This window comes from Corylus avellana, chromosome ca7 (assembly GCF_901000735.1).
Source record: "Corylus avellana chromosome ca7, CavTom2PMs-1.0".
NCBI classification, from domain to species: Eukaryota; Viridiplantae; Streptophyta; class Magnoliopsida; order Fagales; family Betulaceae; genus Corylus; species Corylus avellana.
This window is the reverse complement of record NC_081547.1, coordinates 515943-537101: the sequence shown is the minus strand read 5'-3', so window position 1 is coordinate 537101 and position 21159 is coordinate 515943. Positions and strand designations below refer to the sequence as shown.

General features: G+C 37.4%; 3 protein-coding genes and 1 non-coding gene across 8 annotated transcripts; 2 read left to right on the top strand and 2 right to left on the bottom strand.

The window, feature by feature from the left end:
- LOC132187232 (uncharacterized) lies at positions 1–4977 on the bottom strand. Of its 3 annotated transcripts, none has more exons than XR_009440803.1 (7): positions 4631–4977; positions 4364–4405; positions 3737–3852; positions 3382–3487; positions 3153–3206; positions 2236–2497; positions 1–71 (listed from the first exon to the last, which is right to left on the bottom strand). XR_009440803.1 is itself a non-coding variant. In XM_059601472.1 (6 exons), exons 1-6 carry the CDS (start codon positions 4898–4900, stop codon positions 2339–2341), a joined length of 747 nt encoding a protein of 248 aa, XP_059457455.1. In that variant the 5' UTR covers positions 4901–4977; the 3' UTR covers positions 2048–2338. The 3 variants fall into 3 exon arrangements, 1 of the variants encoding a protein (XP_059457455.1); XR_009440804.1 differs by lacking the exon at positions 1–71 and adding an exon at positions 2048–2142; XM_059601472.1 differs by lacking the exon at positions 1–71 and having other exon boundaries at positions 2048–2497.
- Positions 4978–5837: 860 nt separating this feature from the next.
- Positions 5838–15208, bottom strand: LOC132186661 (ubiquitin carboxyl-terminal hydrolase 17). Of its 3 annotated transcripts, none has more exons than XM_059600652.1 (12): positions 14643–15207; positions 11324–11460; positions 10434–11236; positions 10242–10330; positions 9219–9304; positions 8951–9113; positions 8722–8836; positions 8446–8603; positions 7537–7621; positions 7244–7456; positions 6653–6714; positions 5838–6555 (listed from the first exon to the last, which is right to left on the bottom strand). In XM_059600652.1, exons 1-12 carry the CDS (start codon positions 14912–14914, stop codon positions 5919–5921), a joined length of 2820 nt encoding a protein of 939 aa, XP_059456635.1. In that variant the 5' UTR covers positions 14915–15207; the 3' UTR covers positions 5838–5918. The 3 variants fall into 3 exon arrangements, with proteins under 3 accessions (XP_059456635.1, XP_059456637.1, XP_059456634.1); XM_059600654.1 differs by having other exon boundaries at positions 10434–10978; positions 14643–15206; XM_059600651.1 differs by having other exon boundaries at positions 10434–11460; positions 14643–15208.
- A 1134-nt stretch (positions 15209–16342) lies between these two features.
- On the top strand, positions 16343–16424 carry TRNAS-GCU (transfer RNA serine (anticodon GCU)). Its single transcript has one exon. It is a non-coding gene; the product is annotated as a tRNA-Ser (tRNA).
- A 2789-nt stretch (positions 16425–19213) lies between these two features.
- LOC132186927 (mitochondrial uncoupling protein 5-like) lies at positions 19214–20753 on the top strand. Its single transcript, XM_059601048.1, has one exon. The coding sequence runs from the start codon at positions 19701–19703 to the stop codon at positions 20691–20693; it is 993 nt and encodes a 330-aa protein (XP_059457031.1). The 5' UTR covers positions 19214–19700; the 3' UTR covers positions 20694–20753.
- Positions 20754–21159: the final 406 nt, after the last annotated feature.

Sequence of the window (21159 nt, the reverse complement as noted above, 5' to 3'; positions counted from 1 at the left end):
AGCTTGTATACCTCCCCCCACCGCCGTCGAGCTAGAGGACCAATTTGGATGTTGTCGTTCTGCCTTTACTTCTGCAATAAATAAAATGACTCTTGGATGTGACAGAGTCTTATAAGGAGTCCTTAGATCCTTGTTTATGCTATAGATTTTGAAATTTAATTTCCCTATGCAACTCTCCTAGCAAAAATAAATACAATACAATACAATACAATAAAAGCGCCATTTTCATTCATACATTATACATAGCAGTGCTTTTTCTTGTAAGCACATTTCATGAAATGTGCTCGTTCTATTTTATTGTGTGCTTGTCATTCTAGTCCTGAAAATATTCAATAATCTCGTTATTTATGGTCTAATCTTGAAATTATAGGATTGTTTTTATTACCCAACTCAAAAATATAAATGTCGTAACATATAATAAAGTTAAACCAAAAAAAGAGCTAAAAAGTGAGTAATTGCATATATATATATATATATGGTCAATTAGTTTCATATCAATTAGTAGTGAAAAAAGTGATCTGCTGCTGATATAACATTAATAAATATAAATATTATTAATGCAAGCTTTTAATCTAAGGTGGTGTTTTAGCATGTTGTATTCAACTGGTGGGTTGGCTTTCCTATAGGGTTCTATTAGTCAAGCCATCCTTTGAGGTTGGCCAATATTTTTGAACGAACAATATTATTCTAGCTTGGGAGGTGAACTAACCCATGTTTCTTGGCACTCCCTCCAACCACATCTCATCAAACACACATATTGCTTTGGAGTTCTCAGAATTCTTCAACAGTTTTTCCCTCTATAAATACCCATTGGATATATGGTTTCTTCAATCAAAAACATCCATCCAATACTAAAAGTGAAACAGCTTCTCCAGCCTTCTGCTGCTCTCCAACCATGGCATTTTCTCATTTTCATTTCCTTGTGTCTTTGGTCGTAGCATTGTCACTCTCAAGCACCCATGTGAGCTTAGCAGCGCGCCACCTGTTAGACACACCAACACCGGCTGCTCCACCTCCGGCATTGGCACTGCCTACAATCCCATCTCTGCCCAAGGCCACGTTGCCTCCACTGCCCTCTATGCCAACACTGCCTACAGCAACTTTGCCACCCCTGCCTAGCATCCCATTGCCTACACTGCCAACTCTGCCAAAGCCCACATTGCCACCATTGCCTGCCAACCCGTTGCCTACACTTCCAACTCTTCCGACATTCACACTACCTCCGCTGCCAAATACTCCATTGCCCACCATCCCAACCACAATCCCTTCAATCCCCACCATTCCGACAACAATCCCAACAATTCCTTTCCTCTCTCCACCCCCATCAAATTGAACCACCAGGCCTTAATTAGATGCCACATTTCCATTGCATCTTTCTTCTAGCTTAATTGTTGGATGGTTCTTAGCACCACTACTTGAACCGTTTTCTGAATGTGTGGAGATCCAGCCTTGGTCTATATCTGTGTGTTTTTACTGGCGTGAGTAGGTTTATACGTATGAATTTGTTTGTCGTATAAGGGATTCTTATGTTCTATTTTCCATTGTTCTAGAGTCATTATTTGATCATTTCAGTCACTTGAGTTTTATTCTTGTTATTGCCCATATGATTATGAATATATATACGATTGATTTCTTCTTATGTTCATATGAATTATATATATATATATTGGGTGAAATTTGTGCTGAATCTCCCATCCAACACAATACATGTCCACGTGATGATGATGATGATGCCGACGACAACAATAAATATGATATCAATTAGATGACAGCTTAAACAACCATTAGAATACACCAACGATTCTATCAAGCCTATAAAAAGAATCATCGAATCCTTATCTATTCTGAATACAAAGAATAGATAAGGATTCATCAGTAATACTAATTGAATCCCAGTACACTCATCGCATGTCAAACCCCTTCATCTTTGTGAGGAAAAATAATAATACTGTTAATTTTAGTACAGGAAGATGACAATGTGTTGAACAACATAAAGGAACAGCTAGGCACAAGTAAACAAATTTTCAACAAATTCATAAGAAATGGGGTGTAATGATATCTTTACTAACTGAAATCGTATATACAATTCGTAACATATCAGATCATAGGCACATTTCAGGCATTAATCCTTTTATAAATTTCCTGAAAAAAGACATAAACCAATGATGGGTTTATCTGCCCAGTGACATGCGTAGACCATCACTGGACAAAGCAGAAAAAAGGAAGAGTACAAACCTATGATGGGTTTATTTTTGCCCGATGAAAGTACCGCCTTCTCGATTGGTTCATTGTTGTTTACAGTGTCTGCAACCATGTATATGATATGTCTAAATCTGCCTCAGTGTTTATAAAACTCTAACTCTCGGCTACAATTGGCTTTCAAAGCCTCCTCCAATTTCTCAGCCTGGTCAAAATCAACTTTGAAAGTGACCATGCTGATGCCATCTTTACCAGTATCATAATCCTGCTTGATGTCTTCAACTTGAAAAGATTGTAACTGTAAACACCAAGCACAAGACATGAGTACACAAACATTAAGTTTAACTTGTTAAAGATATGAGGTCTCCATTTATGCAATATATTGCCATACAAAGCAAAAATATCTTAGAGGTGTCAATAAGAAAGGAAATCTGGTACTTACCCAAAAAAGATATAATTCAACAATGCATTTACATATGCCCCTATCAACAGGTTATCTGAATAAATGTACTCATATCTAGATTCAGCAGAATTTCATCACCATCAATTCAATACCAGAAAAGACTGAAGTCAGAACTTAAAGTAGAAACAACTCGCTAGAGTCTTGAAAGAAGTCCAACTCAATTATTTCCTCTTTGTTAAACAAACTTGAAAGAAAATTTTGATCATATTGGTTGTCTGTATTGAAGAAAGTAATCCAGCAAAATTTCATTTCAAATACTGACGGTAAAATAAGAAAAGAGATGGACAAAGGAACTCAGAGTAACACAAATATTAGCAAAATGTGCTGCTAACAGTTCTTCAAGGTATATCAATTTCATTGACATAGCCAAAAGCAACAAATAAAGATGCATGTCCCTAAAGGAAATGAAGAGCAATCATATCAATTTTATCATGTACACAAATCAAACCATGCCAAGGCTTAAAAACTAATAAACATGATCTCAGATCACCTGATGGTACAGAACACCCAGAAGATCAAATGGAACTTCCACGCCCATTGGAACCTGCAATCAAATCAAATTCAATTAAATATCCCAAAAAAGTTATTTTCCTAGTGATTAAGAACTTCAAAATTAGCTAAATATTTTCCAGTAATTGGCTTCACGAACCTTCTTAATATCAGCAAGCAGTGGGTTCATAAGTAAAGCCACATAGCAACCCCAGAAAGAAACACAATACCTTAGATTTCACAAGACAAGTTGGGGCATTTCTCAAGCATTCTGATGCAACTCCTCCATAGGCCCTGACCAATCCTCCGGTGCCAAGTTTGATGCCTCCAAAATACCTGGAAGTTAATTGAAATAAACTATATGAGAAGTGCAACAACACACTAAACAACTTAAGCTCATGCACATAACATGGATATTTTAAAGCTGAGAATCCACATACATGAACTCGACAAAGCAAGATGTACTGTCAGGCACAAAAAACCATCATTTTATTTATTTTTAATGAACATATCATTTAAATGCATGTAAAAGCATATAACATCATTGATATTTATCACTCATAAGTAGGTTCTGAAAATATGAACCTGATCACAACCACCATAACCCTATCTATTCCAGAAGAAACAATAGCAGAATACATTGGCTTGCCAGCTGTACCCGATGGTTCACCATCATCATTAGACCGGTACTGATCTCCAACCTGATATGTTAAAAAAAACTACATTGGACAAAATTTTAGGAAACTCTGACAAAGATGACCCACTTATATGCTTCTCATAATCTATCCCTTTAAGCAATCCAACCAGTTTTGCATGGCAGTCAAGGCATGCATCCGGAAAAATAAGAGGCACGATGCAAACGGGTCTGAACAGAATAATGTTAGATCCAAAACCCGCCAAATATGGCCATACAAACTTTAAATTTATTCATCAGTTTTTTTGAATTCACTCTAAGGCTGTTAAAAATACACCTACTGTTGAGAGCTGAAATCCCCATCAAAGCCCACAAGTAGTCAGGCAGTTTACATTAGAAAGAACACCAACAGCTCATAAAAAACAGGGAGGGAACACTCATGTGAAGAAAAAAAGACTTCGCTATCAATTTGCACCTCCTAAACTACTTTAAGGTGTCAAGCTAAGCCTTTTTTTTTTTTTTTGAGAAGCTAAACAAATTAGACTCATTAACAAAGTAAAGTATATAAAGCAATGTACCTTATAAGCCCAGCAGTTGTGAGTAGCACGTGGATCTCGAACCTATACATGAACAAAGAAATTAAATCATTTATGCTTTATTCAAAGAAGCCAAATTTGAACATCGAAAGCCCAGTCCTGCCCGGGTGAATCATGAAATTGAAAAATCAAAGCCACAAACTGACAAACACACTAACCTTAAAAGCGGAATCATCTTACGAAAGGTTGATATGGCACGGTTATTAACTACAGGAGGAAAAGGCGAAAAGGGGTAGATAGAATGAAAACCTGGGAGAGGAAGGAGAAGGCGGATGGCTCGTCAGAGATGGGGCCAGCGATAGCGATGAATTTGCTCTTCTTGATTTCTCTCTCGAATGTCACTCTCTCTTTGATGGTCGTGTACGCACCTGCTTTGCTGCTGCTGCTGCTGCTACTGCTGCTGCTGCTGCCAGTGACCATGGCTCTCTTGGCTCCGGCGAGGGCGACGAGTGAGGCGGAGATATGGTGGTTTAGCTTCTGGTAGTGGTGATAACTGGGTTGTGTAATTGCTATTGGCATTTGGTTGTGGTTCAATGGCCACCCACCACTTTCACCGCTTTTTTCTTCAAAGTTGGTACCGGAACTACAAGTGTAAATCGGACTATATGGACCAAATGATACCCATTTTTGCACCCATTGTCCTTGACATCCCCTTCGCTTTTGGGCTCTATTATGGGCTTTTTTTAATTTTTATGAATTTAATTTATATGGTCTTGTGTTTTTTAAAAGCTTTTTAGAAACTTTTTTTATTGGATTAATCCAACTTTTGAACTAAATACACTTATACACATACATTGTAATATGAAAACATAAATTGAATTGCAAATATTAGGCAATACAAGTATTTATAAACTGAATTCTAACCGGGAAAAATATATATATATATATATATATATATATATATATATAAACTTTGGGCAATACAAGTAATTGAAAGAAAAATAAAAACTATAAAATACAATTGAATTGAATTATATCTTCCAAAGAAAAAAAAAACAAATGAATTGACTTCATTGCCTTGAAATAATGTTCATAGCTGGATGGTGGAGGCACAATGTCAATTTAGTTCTTCAGTGACATTTCAAATCACCCAGCCAAATTAATCAATACTCAAATGCATGAAAGAACTAAAATGACAGGAGAGAGAGCGAGACCCATTTGATGAGATTAGGGTCTTCTTTAATGAGACAAAGGGCGCTTCAAGGGGAGGGACTACAAATGCGAGTTAGAGGGACTAAGAATGCAAGAGTTAGAGAGAGAGTGGGCTAAAATAGAGTTGCCAGGAGGAGAAGAAAGAAAATGAGGCATTAGGGTTTCATTTTAACCGCCCACCTCAACACCCTTAATGCAAGCAAATCTGGATGTCGTCCTTTCATTCAGAATTAGCATTTCTAATTCCTTTAAATAAATGTCACAAACACAAACACAAATAAAGATTTAACATGTGGAAGACACAGATTGTGGGGGAATAATTGATGACGATTTTTTTTTTTCCTTTTACCATAAATACAAGCTTACTTCCATCTCAACTCAAACCTCAATAAAACGTTTGAGCTGATCTATCACCACTTGGTCTTCTTAATGATACACCAGAATTTACAACAGAAGGAGGGTTAGCATAGACAAATTGCTCGAAGTCAGCGTCCCTACTAGTACTACTACTACTACCGAACTGGCAGCTAGACTTCCTATGGTGTCTAGTTGTGTCAGAATACAAAATTGCAGAGTTTCCATTCCCATCCAAATCCTCTCTCCAGCCGTTGTCCACTTCTGAATCTGCATCCAAGTTTCCATAGGATGAAGATGAAACTGAGTCCGATGAAAGCCCATAATGGCTGTACCAACCAGGTCGCACTTCACCAAATATGTAATCAGACAAGTCTCCTGTGCTGGCAGAATCCTTGCTACTCACGGTGCTGCAAGAACTTGCATCTGAGCTGCTGAAAAGGGAAGAACTCTCACTTGATGAATCCACTGCAGCAACTCTTTGCATTGAATGGAATCTCCAATCATCTAGATGGAACGATTGATTGTTGCGTCTTCCTGCCACAGCATTAGACTCTGTCTTGGATGCGGTAAGACTGGAAGGAACAGCTTCCAAGTTCCTTTTCTTTGACCGTCCGCCATGAGACACCACGTTGTTCCTGATGAAAGATGGGGCCCGTGGAGAGTGCCTAGTGATAGAAACAACAAAATTCATAACAGTCATGTTTATTCCAAAAGAAACATTGAAAATCAGAATATGCAAGTTGAGCTCCATAGGCGCGTTACCTAGCGTAAAGGAGCATGTACGCCCTTTCAAACAAGACCCTCTCCAATTCCACAGGTTCTACCTACATAAAAAATGGGTGCCACCAATCAGCTCAAAAATCAGAACACAACTCAAGCAGAGTGTTATAGATGCACAAGCAAATTCAAACTTCTGTTATCTAGCATTAGATCACATATTTCAAGAGTACATCCACGTCAAGTACACACCACAAACACATAATTACCCACAGATGCACTATTCTCTAGGAAGTTTCATCCAAAAGGATGATATGCGAGATGGCAAACAAAAGTAAACTTGTAGAATATCAAATAAACTTTAGCAACAAAGATTTCAATTCAGGGCATAGTAATAAGTTTGCTTTCTTTAATCCAAGATGCAAGCAGATAATGGCAGTTAACATCCACAATGGTCTGATAAAGCGCTAAAGGTTCAATAAACTTCAAGAAGCTTATTTTCCAAATCAAAATGAAGAAGATTTTAAATTTTCAAAAAAAAAAAGGATAGAGAAAGAAAAGAATAGTATATAGAAGAAACCCACGGGCCAAACTCAACAATATCTCCACAGATGCCACAAATAAACAAGAACTTACTGTGCTATCATCTATCCTGAACCACTCCCCATTAAAATTCTTCACATAACACACGTAATGACCGGAAAATGCAGCATTCATGATATCCAAATGAACCACCACTGCATAAAGACTGTACAAAGGAGATTTATCACCAGTTCCACTTATATATGGGGTCATGTTGAGAACCTCGGGGAACTGAATTGATTTGTTTAACTTCTCAAAGTTCCCAGACTGCAAGAAATTGTAGCAAAAGCATTAGAATTGAGAATAGTATGAAGTGCTCAAAAACAAATTGATGATCACAGACTTACCTGAAATCGCTTCAACACAATCGTCAAAATATTTGGTGCCTCTAATATTGTCAACTTCTTTTTCGCCTTCTCATAAGTTTTACACCTAGAAAAACCAGTAAGAAGTAGGGGATGGAAATTATAGAGAAAATAACCCACATGATCAGAGGATTTCAACCAGAAAATAGATGAAAGCTCAAAAAAATTATAAAGATGGCTCAAATAACCGACACAACTCTAAGCTTCACTCTTCACAACTCAAAATGAAAAGCTAAAAGTTTGCGATACATGAAAATGCAGAAACAGTAACCAGTGAGTTTAGCTCAGTTTGTCTGAGTAGTTACAGGTCTCGAGTACAAAACTTGCTATAGTTATAGGAGCTCTGCAGTGTTCTGAACTAACATCAGTACAGTACACAGTGCCTCATCCCAACTACTAGGGCTTGATAATACAAATGCTGTTCAAACCAATCTTAGCGGCAAAGCACATGCCAGAAGTAAGCACTACTGTGGACTGCAAGGAAAACAACCCATAGGCTTGTAAAATACCTCAGTAACAAGAACTCAAACAATGGTTTTCGACACAGATGCAAAAATAAGATGTCTAACAATCTAGTACAAAAAACAAGTTCCTCATGCCTATGCCGTCAATCACCAACCCAAGAAACAACAGAAAAACAGAAGAAAAAAAAAAAAAAAAGAGGCTATGAAACCACAGGTGCGGACCACAAACTTGGCGTTGGGCATGGAGAACAGATGTCTAAAAAGGCCAAGAAGGCAATACAGGAGTTTCTAGTTACAAGAAAAATGAGTGTACTGAGCATTGTGCTAAAGCATAATCGGTATATGCACTTAGCAGAACACAACACCAAAGTTCTCTTGTTAAGAGAAAGAACAAAGCATTTCATCTAAATGAGCAAATGAACCCAACCTGCCACAATAGTACTTGTTATCTCGGTCCAAGGTTTCAGTAGCAGTAAATTGCGTAAGAGCCTCTTCAAGAGTTCCAATGTTCCCATCTATCTCAACAGTAAGATCCATCATCCTCTCATACCGTTCAGATTTGCCAAGGCACTTCATGCACTTTATCTGAGGATCCCAGTCAAAACAAAAAAATAAATATTATCAACAGCTAAATGACTTCTACTATAGTACGAGCATTATTTATGTACATGAATCTATGTGAAAAATCAAAGTAAGGAACAACCTTAGATCGAAGGTAACCCCCAAAAGTTAGGCCTACTAGGGTTGTTTCTTCTGCCAATGGACCCCCAGTCCCAACTTCCTTGAGGCAAACAGATTGCATTGTATCAACAGCATACCTGCCATCTTAGTAGCTGATCATGTGATACACATTTGAGGAGGCAAAAGAAGGAAGACAGAATCTTACATGAAACTTTATAAATCCAACTGGTCAAAATTTTCAGATGGCTCACCTCAAAAATTCATGGGCATCTTCTTCCCTCCCATGACCAAGATTACTTCCAATTTTATGTATTTTGGATAGTATCCCAATGGGAGACAATGGGGAATAGCCTTCCCTCGCGTTCTGAATAAGACATTCAAACTCACATATAAAACACCACCCCTTCTTTCGGCCTGGGAAAAAATATGAACATCATAAAATGAGCAAGCCATCAAGCAAATTGAACTAATAACTGAACAAGTCATAAGCCCACAGAGGAATCATGAAGAGAAACTTGCATGATTTAGAATGAAGCCCATGAAGAAGGTAAGTAGCAAGAGGCCGAGTAAATGCCAGGCACTGGAGCACAGCATTAGCATAACAACTGCAAAAAAAAAAAAAAAAAGGATTTATTATTAGCAAAGTAAAGAATAAATTTGACAAATAAAACACACTTTCTGACCAGCAAACATGATTGAGACAGAGAGGTAAAACATGTTTCTATGTTCTTATTACACAACACATAAAACAGAAAAAGAAAACATCAAACTCCAGAAATGGGACATAGTGGAATGAGCAGCAGTAGCAGGTGCGAGATAAAATATGTATGGAAAATTAGATGAGTCTTCTTTACCATTCTGTTGTTTTAGCACTAGTGATTATTTTCCCTTTAATATAACTGCTGTTTAAGTGTAACCAGAAGACACATGCAACCTACAGCTTTGAGCAAAATTATGATACTTACACCTTAGGCAACAAGCTGACATGAAACCAAAAAAAAAAGGGTCTGCGTGCAGGTGAGAGTATCCAAATATATCATAGCTTCCTATAGAGCTCTCCTGTTTTGTAGTAGACTGGATACCTCTATTCAAATGATAATAATATAAATAATACAACGAAAAAACAAAAAGTAAAACATAAAGATTTCACAAGGAGCCCTAGAGGCAATAATCAAACTAAAAGCTTAGTTCATCAAGTTACAGATACATGATTCAGCTTCTTGCTGTGTTCTCTTTCTTGTAATTTAACTGGTAAAAAGATCAAACTAAGGAGATAGGAAGTGATACAGGAAGTATGATAGCATTTGAAAAAACATGTGCACGCGAACAGAGTGACAGAGATGAAAAAGCAAATCACACACCATGATGCTATAGGAAATACTGAATCAAACACCATATGCGTAATTCTAACAATCTTACAATTCAAATTGCCATAGTTACACTAGTTGCAGTATATAACAGCAGGGCTGCCAAAAAGTTTATAAGCATATAAAATATTAGCTTATATGCCAATAGGTAACAAGCTGAAGAAATTGACATCACCTGTTACCACAATTTGTAAGGCCAAATGGACATAGTTCCACCTTATCACAACAGTAAAGTTTCATGAACAGTTCGTATGGAAAGACTATCTGTCAAAACAGAAGCAAATTATGGGGAAAATCAATACAAAGAATACCGCAAAGAAAAAAATGAGGTTATCAAGAATAAACATATCATATTTTGTAAAATAACCTTGTAATTGTGCTTTCCAGTCTCATTCCCAAGACCTAACAGATTGTGTTTTGACTCTTTTGGGGCCCTAAACTGCTGTACAACTTTCCGCACTGATTTTTTCAAGCCATTTCGAATATCTTGTGGCAAGCTTGGAGCAGTACTAACTTTTGAAGGTAAGGCATGACAACCATCAATTTTTGCAGACTTGGAATTGGAAACCGAATGCCCTCCAGTAGCTGAAGATGGACGATCACTAGAAGCATTACAAAACAAAGACCTGACTTCTTTGCACTTGGTTAACTCAGAGTCGTCTTCCCCATCATCACCTACAGAATCTGACCCTGAACAGCTCAAGGATGGTGAGCGCCTAAACTTGGAGGCATCTGCAACTAACTTTCCTCCTAAAGCAGACCCTCTGGTGGGCTTACTATTGCCCATATTTGCTGGCTTCACATTATCAGTTAAGACCGGCTTGGCTTTAGAAAATTGAGATTTGAAGTCAACCCCTTCATCAATATGACCAGATTTCACGTTATTTGATATATTTGCACAAGAAATACGACCTACAGAATTTAACAAATTATTAGACTCAGTGGGTGGCAACATGGTTAGTTCTGTCTCACTAAAGCTAGCGGTTGTTCCAAGCATATCAGGGGCAACACCATCAGAAAGGGGTTTCTCTGATCTGTCAACAGTGCCGGACCTAATGACTTGATTGGAAGAAATATTGACAGATGTGTTACTTCCAACACGAGATGGAGAAAAACCAGCAGACAATGAGCCACCAGAAGATGGAAAACCAGTATGCAGTCCTTTGGTATCTGCACAAGGCCAGATGATATTATCACCATCCATCATCAGTGAATCTTTAGAAAAAAGTTCAGGTTCTCCTATCCCAAAATTATTACCGAAAATTTCAGACTCCTTTTCCGAAGTTGCTTTCCCACTGAAGTCACTATTATCTTGAAACTGCACGGCAGCAATTGAAAGACAACATTCATCTTTGTGACCTTGTCTCCAGTGCATAATCTGGCACTTGCCAGAACTACAAAAAAAAATTAAAAAAATAAAATAAAATGAATCCCCATCATCGCTTTAACAAAATTAAAAAAAAAAAAATTAAAAAAAAAGAGCCATAGAAAGGAGAAAAAGACTGCCAGTAGGCACATCCAAAAGCAGACGGTCTTTTTTTTCCTATAAGTAATCAAAATATCATTAAAAGCGTAAGGCGCTCCCAGGTACACAAGAAGTATATAAGAGAAAACGCGCAGCTAAAAGAAGAAAAAATAACAAGAAAATAAATCATGATAGACACATTCAAAAGCAGATAGTGCAGACATTCAATAAGGAATCCATGTAATCCCAAGGCACAGCTTTCCTTTATAAAAATTAATTAATTGCCGCCATTACACCATCCAAACAGTAACTTCCAAAACAGTGATGTAAAGCTAACAAATATGTTTGTGCATGCACATGCCTTACAAGTCAATGAGTAATAATAAAAATTCAGAAACAAGAAGAAAGGTGAAACCAATTTTATTATTGAGGTAAAACAGAAGTCTCAGCAAAACATTAAAGCAATCAAGCATAATGAACGAACCAACTACTAGGAAGTTTGAATACACCATCAATATGCATCCAACAGCTGAAATGCAACTGGTTAAAAAAAATTACAAGGCATATTTTGACAATATCATGATCAAAGAACATCATGATGCATTATTCATTTAGTTAATCTAAAAAAATTTATTCAACTGTCAAAAGCCCATTCATCATAGGAAAAGCAACAAAAAAGTATAGGAATTAAATCCTGGGTAAAACAAATCATAAAGTGAATCAGTACATATAATAGCATATCATCAACTGAGATGCAAGGCACTAATAATCCCCATGTTGATTTCCAGAAGTAGGCAGCATCAAAGAGAAACTCAGTACAAGTGTAATTGAGCGTGCACTAGCATAGTTGGTATAGGGATGAAATTAGGTTGACCAACAAAATGTGCGGTGCATCAACTATGTTTGCCTATGAACATCAAAAGCATCTCTCGCCCAATTTCAATCTGAAAACCATATGAAAATTATTTGAATTCTATGCAAGAACGTATATGCAAATTTTACATGTCAAGTTATTTTTTACACGGATCTGCTAGATAGGCAATGTAACTAAACTCTTAAACAACTATAAGTACAATTATGTATAAAACTACTAAGAGCTTGTTCGTGATTGTGTTAGGAAATAGAGCTTTATCCATAGAAAAAGCTTGAAAGAGCCCTAATTTTCAAGCTTCTCCCAAAACGCAGTTTTAGGCTTTTTTAGAGCAAAAGAATCCCCAAAAAAAACAACAACAAAAAAAACTAAGTTCTTTACCTAACGGACCCACTTTCGCTTGGCACAACTTTTTATGTACTAAAAGTACTTTTTAAACTCTCAAACCCAATCCCAAACGAGCTCGAAATATTTAGTGTTACTAAACTGTTAAACTACAAAAAAAAAAAAACGCAATGTCAATACTTTTTCTTTTTGGATGAAGCAAGGAGCAAACAAAAATCTATGCTCAGTTTTGAACGGCATATCTCTTTTATTTTCACATACAGTCAGTCACTCCTTAATAAAATAGACCTTATAGATTTCACTTTATATCATTCCAAGTGCTCTCTACATTCTCAACATATGAGTCTAACAAGGTATTATGAAAAAGAACAATCTACTTGGTTCTACTTGTATCTTACTCTTGTCAATTTCCCACTTAACAAGTCAAACTATGCTCTTGGGGACGGGTTTAGCCCCATCAAAAGTTTATATTTACATGCTCAACCTTACTTCTATTTTGTTTTGTTTTTACAAGTACTTAACGCAGCTAGAAAACATGTCACATTATAAAACATCAAGTCCAATTGAAGAGAGGACATTTTCAAACTAAGCAACTCTTTGCATCAAAGTAAAGCCTTGGCCACTAATGCAACTTCCATCTCTTAACAGCACCATCATTTACAAACTTTGCTGAAAATTACTTGCATCATATTGGTTCTTCTCTTCTATAAATGTCTAAACATGTCACATTAGGCCATACATATCCTCACATACACTTCCTTCTACATAAGATGAAGAGGAGCAACCACAAGGCAAAGAAGCTGAATAAAGGAAAATACAAAAGAAAAATGTGTAGACAAAAACAGATGGCGCATCAAACAACTTAACATATGCCTCCTTTATTTCAGAACATCACATCAACCAATCTCATTCAAAGCATAAGGCGTTCCTAAGTACACAGGAAGTATACAAAATGAACCACCTAACTAGCAAGGGCAAAACAAACAAGAAAGTCACTATAACTAATCGACAAATGAGACACATATGCTGCCTTCCTAGCCATTTCTTATCACAACTTTTTTCCGTAGCAGCAGTATTTACAGGTTCTCCAGGAAAATATGTTGTTCTAGCAGAAACTATTAGAGGGAAACCAGGTTGAAGAGCATAATGTCCGCATGAAAGTCAACCCTGTAGTAATCGTTTTGCTAAGTAAGTGAAGAAGATGAGTTGATGAAGCTGATAGGCATAAGCCCCAAGCTCACCCCAAAAGGAGTACTCTTCAAAATCATGGTAATCAGGAGATGAATGTCTAAAGTCTAAACATAAGTGAAGTTTGCTATCCAAGCACCGGCAATTCAATATCTGGAGGAATAGAATCTCTCTAATCACGAGTTAAACAATACTGCTAAAAACAACCAGAGGAAGAAGAGAAGTTGTGTATGAGATGAAAAGAAAAGAGGGTGCTCTTCACTTCGACCCATTCCACCCAGTCTAAAATTCCCACGTTCTTAGAGAGTAAGGCATCTCCTCCTACCACGTACCAGCACTATTGCAGTAACATCTTCCTTACTTCAAATAGAAAAGTTCTTTATCTAATAATGCAAAAATAAATAAATAAATAAACAAATTCAGATTCTGGCGTTACTAATAGCAATCTTCCGATTTGTATGCCTTCATTCACATTATTTTTTTTTTCTTTTACCGAGTCAGAAAACAGAACCATAAGCTCAAGCTAATCACTTTGACAATCAAAACACGAAATACAAACATCACACACCCTAACCTTAACTAGGAAGCATTTAGATTTCCCAAAACTTTCTACAACCGACCCTCAAAATTCAATTGCTTCAATGAGTGAGAATTCTAAATCCCCCAAAAAACCAATCCAATTACGAAAAACAACGACCTCCACTCACCAGTATCGAACGGTCTTGCACTGAGAGCAGCGCCGAGTGGTGGGGCTGAAGCAGACAGCGCACTGGAACCGCCGCACGACCGGCATGAACGTGTACTCGACGGTGGCTTCGACCTCGGCCATGGCGGTCTCCTGGGACGCAATAGCCACCAGCCTCATGATCTCCTCCTTCTTCGCCGCCGCATCCTTCCACTTGTGGCGAATCACGAGCCAAACAACACAAACTAGGGCCAAGACGATGCTCTCAAACCCTAACACTCCGGGAACCAGCATTGCCCTAGCCGGCGCCGAGTGTCATTCCAGAACAGAGAAACCCTAGGATTGGGATTTTGCTATACATAGATTTGTTGGAGGTTGTGGGAATCGGTGGTGCCGTACGGCTGAAGTGCACGGAGGGCAAAAACGGAATTTCAGGTAGTGGTGGTGGTGGTGATGACGATAAGCATATTGGTGCCTTGGGAGATTTCGGACAAGCAACCGAGAGAGAGAGAGAAGAGATGGAAGGCCATTTTGTCTTCTGATTTACCCCCCTTTTTTGGGGCTCTGTGCACATGCAGGGCATGTCTTTAACTTTGTCTTCCCTTCGTTCGTTCAATTTTGCTCCTACAAATTCCAAGTTTTTTTTTTATTATTTTTACCTTTAAAAAAATGTTTTGGAGTGATATAAAGTTAGCAATATATATATTTTTTGACGCAATCCTTTAAGAAGAATGAGTAGGGGAAGAGAAAGTGGCTTATTCTTATTTATCTTTGACTTAAAAACATAAAACAAACCATATCATACCAAAAGAGTTTTGGTATTCTAATGGGTTCAGCAAATATATGCTTTATTTTAATTAAATTTTTATTTTTTTGTTTTTTAACTATCTACTTTTATATAGTATTTACGTCTTACAGTCAACTGAAATTAGAATGCTATTGTACCATTGTATTTAGAGAGAATATTATTTCTTGTTGTGAGTGTAAACATTTCTCACTTAATATTTATGAGATACGGTAGCTAATTCAATTGATAGTCAATCGAACATAAAACTGTCATGCACAGCAGCACAGTGAATTGGATACTCTCTATTGAGTCATGATTCAGAGCACGCCTGGCGTGCTTTAACAGTGAAGCATGCCAGGCTAAAAATTTTTTTTTTTTTTTTTCAAAAAAATTAAAATAATAAAAAAAAAATCACGGCCGGCGTGCTTCACTGTTGAAGCACGCCGGGCGTGCTCAATATCTTTACCCCTCTCTATTTAAAGTAAAATAGATAAATTATTTTATAATTAGTATTTTGTTTTGTTATATTTAATGGTTTAAATGATGCAATGCTATATCACCGTTAGATCTATTAAATTTAATATTGATCGACCTTGAAATAGTTCATAAAATTAATGCAAAATGTGTGGATGCATTCTACATCAAGAGGGATAGATAAGAATTTGCATCATTCAATATTGAGCTGCAACATGATATATTCCATTGTTGATTTAAAAATAAAAGAAGAAGAAGGAATCTAGTAATCTACCTCCTTTCCATTATTTGTTATTCCAAGCAAAGAAGAATCCAAGAAAGGAATATTTTTACTTATACCCCGGGGGTCTTGTACAACAAAAATGTGCAAGCGAACCTCACATGCACAATGGTAAAGATATTCTCCCTTATTAAAATGTTAAACTAACTAATAATTATGTGAAGAAGGAAGAGCATCAACTGTCGCTTTGGCCGAGTGGTTAAGGCGTGTGCCTGCTAAGTACATGGGGTTTCCCCGCGAGAGTTCGAATCTCTCAGGCGACGCAAGAAATTTTTTTGTTGTTGTTTTTGTTTTTTCCCACATTTCCACGGAAGTCAGCCGAGCCGGCTCAACGCCTTACCCAAATCCCACCTCGACTTTTGGTCTGACCTGACCTTAACAGGGTGACTGGGTCATTTGGTCAGTTGGTCTTGGGCATCGCGTCGGTCAGTCACCCCTATGGAAATGTCTACTTTTCTAATGAGATGAGGACAGGTGGGCGTCATTCAGAGGCTCACCAAAAGGGGCCAAATCAACTTTTCAAGATTCCAAGTGGGAATCCAAGTCAATAATAGCATTTGCTGCCAATCAATGGCCAGTTGCCCCCATTCATGGAAATTAGCAGTGTATCATTTCAAATTGATCATTAATGTAATGTGACCCCAATAGCACCACCTCTGAAATATTCAGCACTTTTAACCACAAGGTCCCTCATCAACGTTTACATCATCCCTAACCTATTCGCTCAGTAATTCATATTAAATTTCCCAGTATTTAGCTGTTTGTTGCTGTAAAATTTAATGCTTAATTAGAAATATTTATGCATTAAAAGATTTGACAAAAGATAGACGAAATTAAAGGGAACTAACATTTAAAGTTTGAAGTGGTAAAGAGGCAAACCGCATATAGTAATGAAGCATTTAACGCAAATTAATATTATAATATATACAGTATTAGATACATTAGTAGGCTGAATTGTACTTAAAATTTGAAGGTGATCTTAGTGTCATCATGAGATCACGTGGTGAGTCCATGCATCTTCCTTAGCCCAAAAATATTGTCGTGTCTTTCCAATGTAATGAAACTATCGATGACTTTGTGGATTCCACCTTAAAGTTGGAGTTGCTGTTTTCTCTGCATCTTGTGTGTGAATCCATGGAAAAAGATTATGACATCTTAAAAAAGAGCAATTAAAGTCACGACATGCTTTGAAATTACACCAAACCTTTTTCTCCCCCCTTCCCCACTAGAAATAAATAATCAAATTAGGACTTTGAAATACTTACATTATAATAATATGTTATCAACTTATTCTAACTTATGAAAAGTACAAATTTATTAGAAGATGAGAAATGTTACACTTTTGAACAAAAATTTCAAATTTTGTTTTTCAAATGATGTGTTTAATCTTATATAATTTATTATTTTGAAAAATATGTTATCATCTTATATAATTGCGACACATCATTTGATGAACAAATTTTGGAAAAATATTTTAGAAAGTGTAGAATTCCTCAAAGAAAAAATTCACATGTTCATATAAAAATAAAAATAAAAGTTAAGCGTTTCCTTGTAATAGGATTTTATTCAGTTCAGTTAGTTATAATGAATGGATATTTTTGTCTTTTTACTTTTTAAAGGGATAAAAATACACATCCAATATAACTAACTGAATATTTTCAGAATCATCATGCTGCCTCTAGTGGTGTTTGCGGGCTTTTGTGATTTTTCTTTACTTTCCCTGTATTTTTTTAGTTTTTCCTCTTTTTTATGGTCCTGGCCTTTTATGTTGAGAATGTGAATAATTTTTTGGCTTGCAAGTCGACGATGATGAGTTTCGGCATGAGGTTTTTGATCCGTAGGCCGAAGAATTTGAGCTACTTATACATTGATTTGACTCTATCTCGTACATATCTGTGGTTACATCTGAAGATTAATCATGAGTTAGCGAAAGATTAGACATAGATAAGTCTTAAATATTAGATTGTTATGTATGTATGTATAGCTTGTAACCTTGTAACTTTGACTATGATTTTTTCATAACTTTTACTTTGTGATGTAAGAGCGTTATACTCAATTCGTCTTCTATTAATGAGACTGAAATGTTTTCCCCTAAAAAAAAAATAATAATAAAATAAAATAATAAAAATCCATCCCAAATTATGTAGAAGATGTGGAAGACATGACTGAATAGTCAAGATGGTAAAATTGCTATTTCATTTTATGACTAGAGAAAAAGAAAATTTGAATAGTCAATTACAAGTGGATCTAGTCTTAATACTTTGCTTGTAACATGTAATTAATGCCAAAAAAAAAAAAAAGAGAGTTAGATTTCATAATAATCACGAAATAAACGAATCATTCAATTTTTTTATTTTTTATTTTTAATAATTCTTAAGAATATACTCATTTTATTTTTCTTTCTTAAACTTTTAAAGAATAGACTCAAATGAAGAAAAAGTGTGACTTTTCTCATATTTGCAAGAGTAACAAAAACCAAATATACCAAGGCATATACCAATATCTTAATACAAATAAATCTTACAATAAAATTTATCTCAGTTAGAAGAAAAAATAGCCCGTTAAAAAAGAATAAATAAAAGTAGGACAAAAGACTATAATTATTTAATAATTAATATAGTAAGTATCATGTAAATCGTCACACTAAACGATGTCACAAATTGAAAAACCAAAATATCACATGAACTCACGTATCAATTTATAAAATAAAATAAAATAAAAGAACCTAAAAAAAAAAAAAAGTTTATAAAAAAGAATTTGTGCGAAAAGCTTTTTTTTTTTTTTTTTTGTTTTCTTAAAAAAAGAGAGAGTAATACAAATGGTTACCGTTAGAATGAACGGTTTTGATTCCTTTATTTTCAATGGTCACACCTCAAAATGAGTTGGACTAGCGGTAGTCAGATTGGCTCGTGGGCCGTGGCAAGCCGAAGCCACCTTTGGCGACTTCAAAGTCAAGCTCCAAAATGCTCTCGAAAGGATGGTGGAGATTTGAGGCATATGGCAAATCATTCGAATACTAAATAAATAAATAATTCCTAAATTCAAAAAGAAAATTAAAAAACAGAAAAGTCTAGGTCCCACAACTCCAAAAGCGCGTAAGTTAGGAGAGTTTCTGCTATGGAGATCGCGTGAGAACCCAATTTCCACCACCTTTCCTTTACCAGCCAGGTCCAGCACATTCCTTCTATAAATTCCCTTGCCCCTCCGTCTTTGCCTCAAACCATCGGCCACTGTTTCGTTTTGTTTCTCTCACAAAAACAATTTTCTGACGGCATATGTCTCAAAGGCCCAGCGTTCCTCACTACTCCTCCGTAGCCTTCGGCCTCCATTCCCATCTCCTGGTCTCCAGTGAGATGAACCCCAGCTCCAACTGGTCCTCTAATTTCCATTGAATTATTTTCTTTCTAATTACCTAGCTTCTTCAGTATCCTACGATTAAAATACCTTTCAAAACCTAAACCCAGATTTCATTCTTTCAGATTATTATAACAAACTTCATTTTGTTTGTTTCCCGAGGTAAAAAAAAAATTTAATCCAAGATGGGTGTGAAAGGTTTTGTTGAAGGAGGCATAGCTTCAATTATCGCGGGGTGTACGACCCACCCACTTGACCTACTCAAGGTCCGAATGCAGCTCCAGGGTGAGACCCAGGCCCCGAAACCCAAACCGAGCCCTAACCCAGCAGTCCAAACTCTCCGTCCGGCTCTCGCCTTCCAAACCACCTCACTCTCCGCTCCGGGCTCCATCCACGTACCACTCCAACAGCCTCAGGCGGCGCGTGCGGGCCTAATCGCCGTCGGCGTCCGTCTCGTCCAGCAAGAAGGCGTGGCTGCGTTGTTCTCGGGCGTTTCCGCCACCGTCCTCCGCCAGACTTTGTACTCCACCACCCGGATGGGTCTCTACGACATCCTCAAGAAGAAGTGGACCGACCCCAACTCCGGTAGCCTGCCCCTCGCGAGCAAAATAGCGGCTGGGCTCGTAGCCGGCGCTGTCGGCGCCGCCGTGGGGAACCCCGCCGACGTGGCCATGGTCCGCATGCAAGCTGACGGGCGGCTACCCCCTGCTCAGCGTCGCAACTACAAGAGCGTGGTGGATGCCATATCCCGCATGGCGCGCCAGGAAGGGATCCCCAGCCTGTGGCGCGGGTCGTCGCTGACGATTAACCGGGCCATGCTGGTCACGGCCTCGCAGCTCGCGTCGTACGACCAGATCAAGGAGATGATTCTAGAGAAGGGCGTGATGAGGGACGGGCTGGGAACCCACGTGACTGCGAGCTTCGCGGCGGGGTTCGTGGCGGCCGTGGCATCGAACCCGGTGGACGTGATCAAGACCCGGGTGATGAACATGAAGGTGGAGCCTGGGGCGGAGCCACCCTACACCGGGGCTCTGGACTGCGCGCTGAAGACAGTGCGAGCCGAGGGGCCCCTGGCGCTCTACAAGGGCTTCGTGCCGACCATTTCGAGACAGGGCCCTTTTACTGTCGTGTTGTTTGTGACGTTAGAGCAGGTTCGCAAGTTGCTCAAGGATTTCTAAGTGATGTTGATGATGACGAAGAATTTAGAATAAAGTTAATTCCGTATTATGATTATTTAATTGATGATTGTTAATGGTATTACAATTGGACTTATAATTTTCCTTATAAATTAGCGTTGCAATTTACAATTGATAAAATAATTAAAAAAAATTTAATTAGTTGCAAATAGCCCTAAATTGCAAAACAAAGGATTATCCCAAACCTGCAATGAGATATTGACATTGAGAGAATGGGTTATCTACTCCTAACCATCAAGGTGAACCCTCTCATTTTCTAATATGAACTCGAAGTGATGTGACAATGTCAATTACTTATTGGATCTGATTATTAATTCATCATTATCTTACTTTATTGATTTGATAATATCAATTTCTTATTGGACCGGATTAATATTATCATATCAATGGGATGAAATAGTATTAAACTTAAAGTGTAATTTTTAATATTATTTAATCACTAATTATT

What these genes read in the sequence shown, in the direction of transcription:
- LOC132187232 (XM_059601472.1), bottom strand. Translation starts at nt 4,900, where the DNA reads ATGCCAATAGCAATTACACAACCCAGTTATCACCACTACCAGAAGCTA. An exon ending in CCTTCTCCTTCCTCTCCCAG is followed by an intron (nt 4,406 to 4,630) that starts GTTTTCATTCTA and finishes GTTCATGTATAG; the next exon opens with GTTCGAGATCCACGTGCTAC. An exon ending in CTTGTCTTGTGAAATCTAAG is followed by an intron (nt 3,207 to 3,381) that starts GTATTGTGTTTC and finishes ATTTGATTGCAG; the next exon opens with GTTCCAATGGGCGTGGAAGT.
- LOC132186661 (XM_059600651.1), bottom strand. Translation starts at nt 14,914, where the DNA reads ATGCTGGTTCCCGGAGTGTTAGGGTTTGAGAGCATCGTCTTGGCCCTA. An exon ending in TGCAAGACCGTTCGATACTG is followed by an intron (nt 11,461 to 14,642) that starts GTGAGTGGAGGT and finishes TTTTTTTTGTAG; the next exon opens with TTCTGGCAAGTGCCAGATTA. An exon ending in TGGGCTTCATTCTAAATCAT is followed by an intron (nt 9,114 to 9,218) that starts GCAAGTTTCTCT and finishes ATTTTTTCCCAG; the next exon opens with GCCGAAAGAAGGGGTGGTGT.
- LOC132186927 (XM_059601048.1), top strand. Translation starts at nt 19,701, where the DNA reads ATGGGTGTGAAAGGTTTTGTTGAAGGAGGCATAGCTTCAATTATCGCG.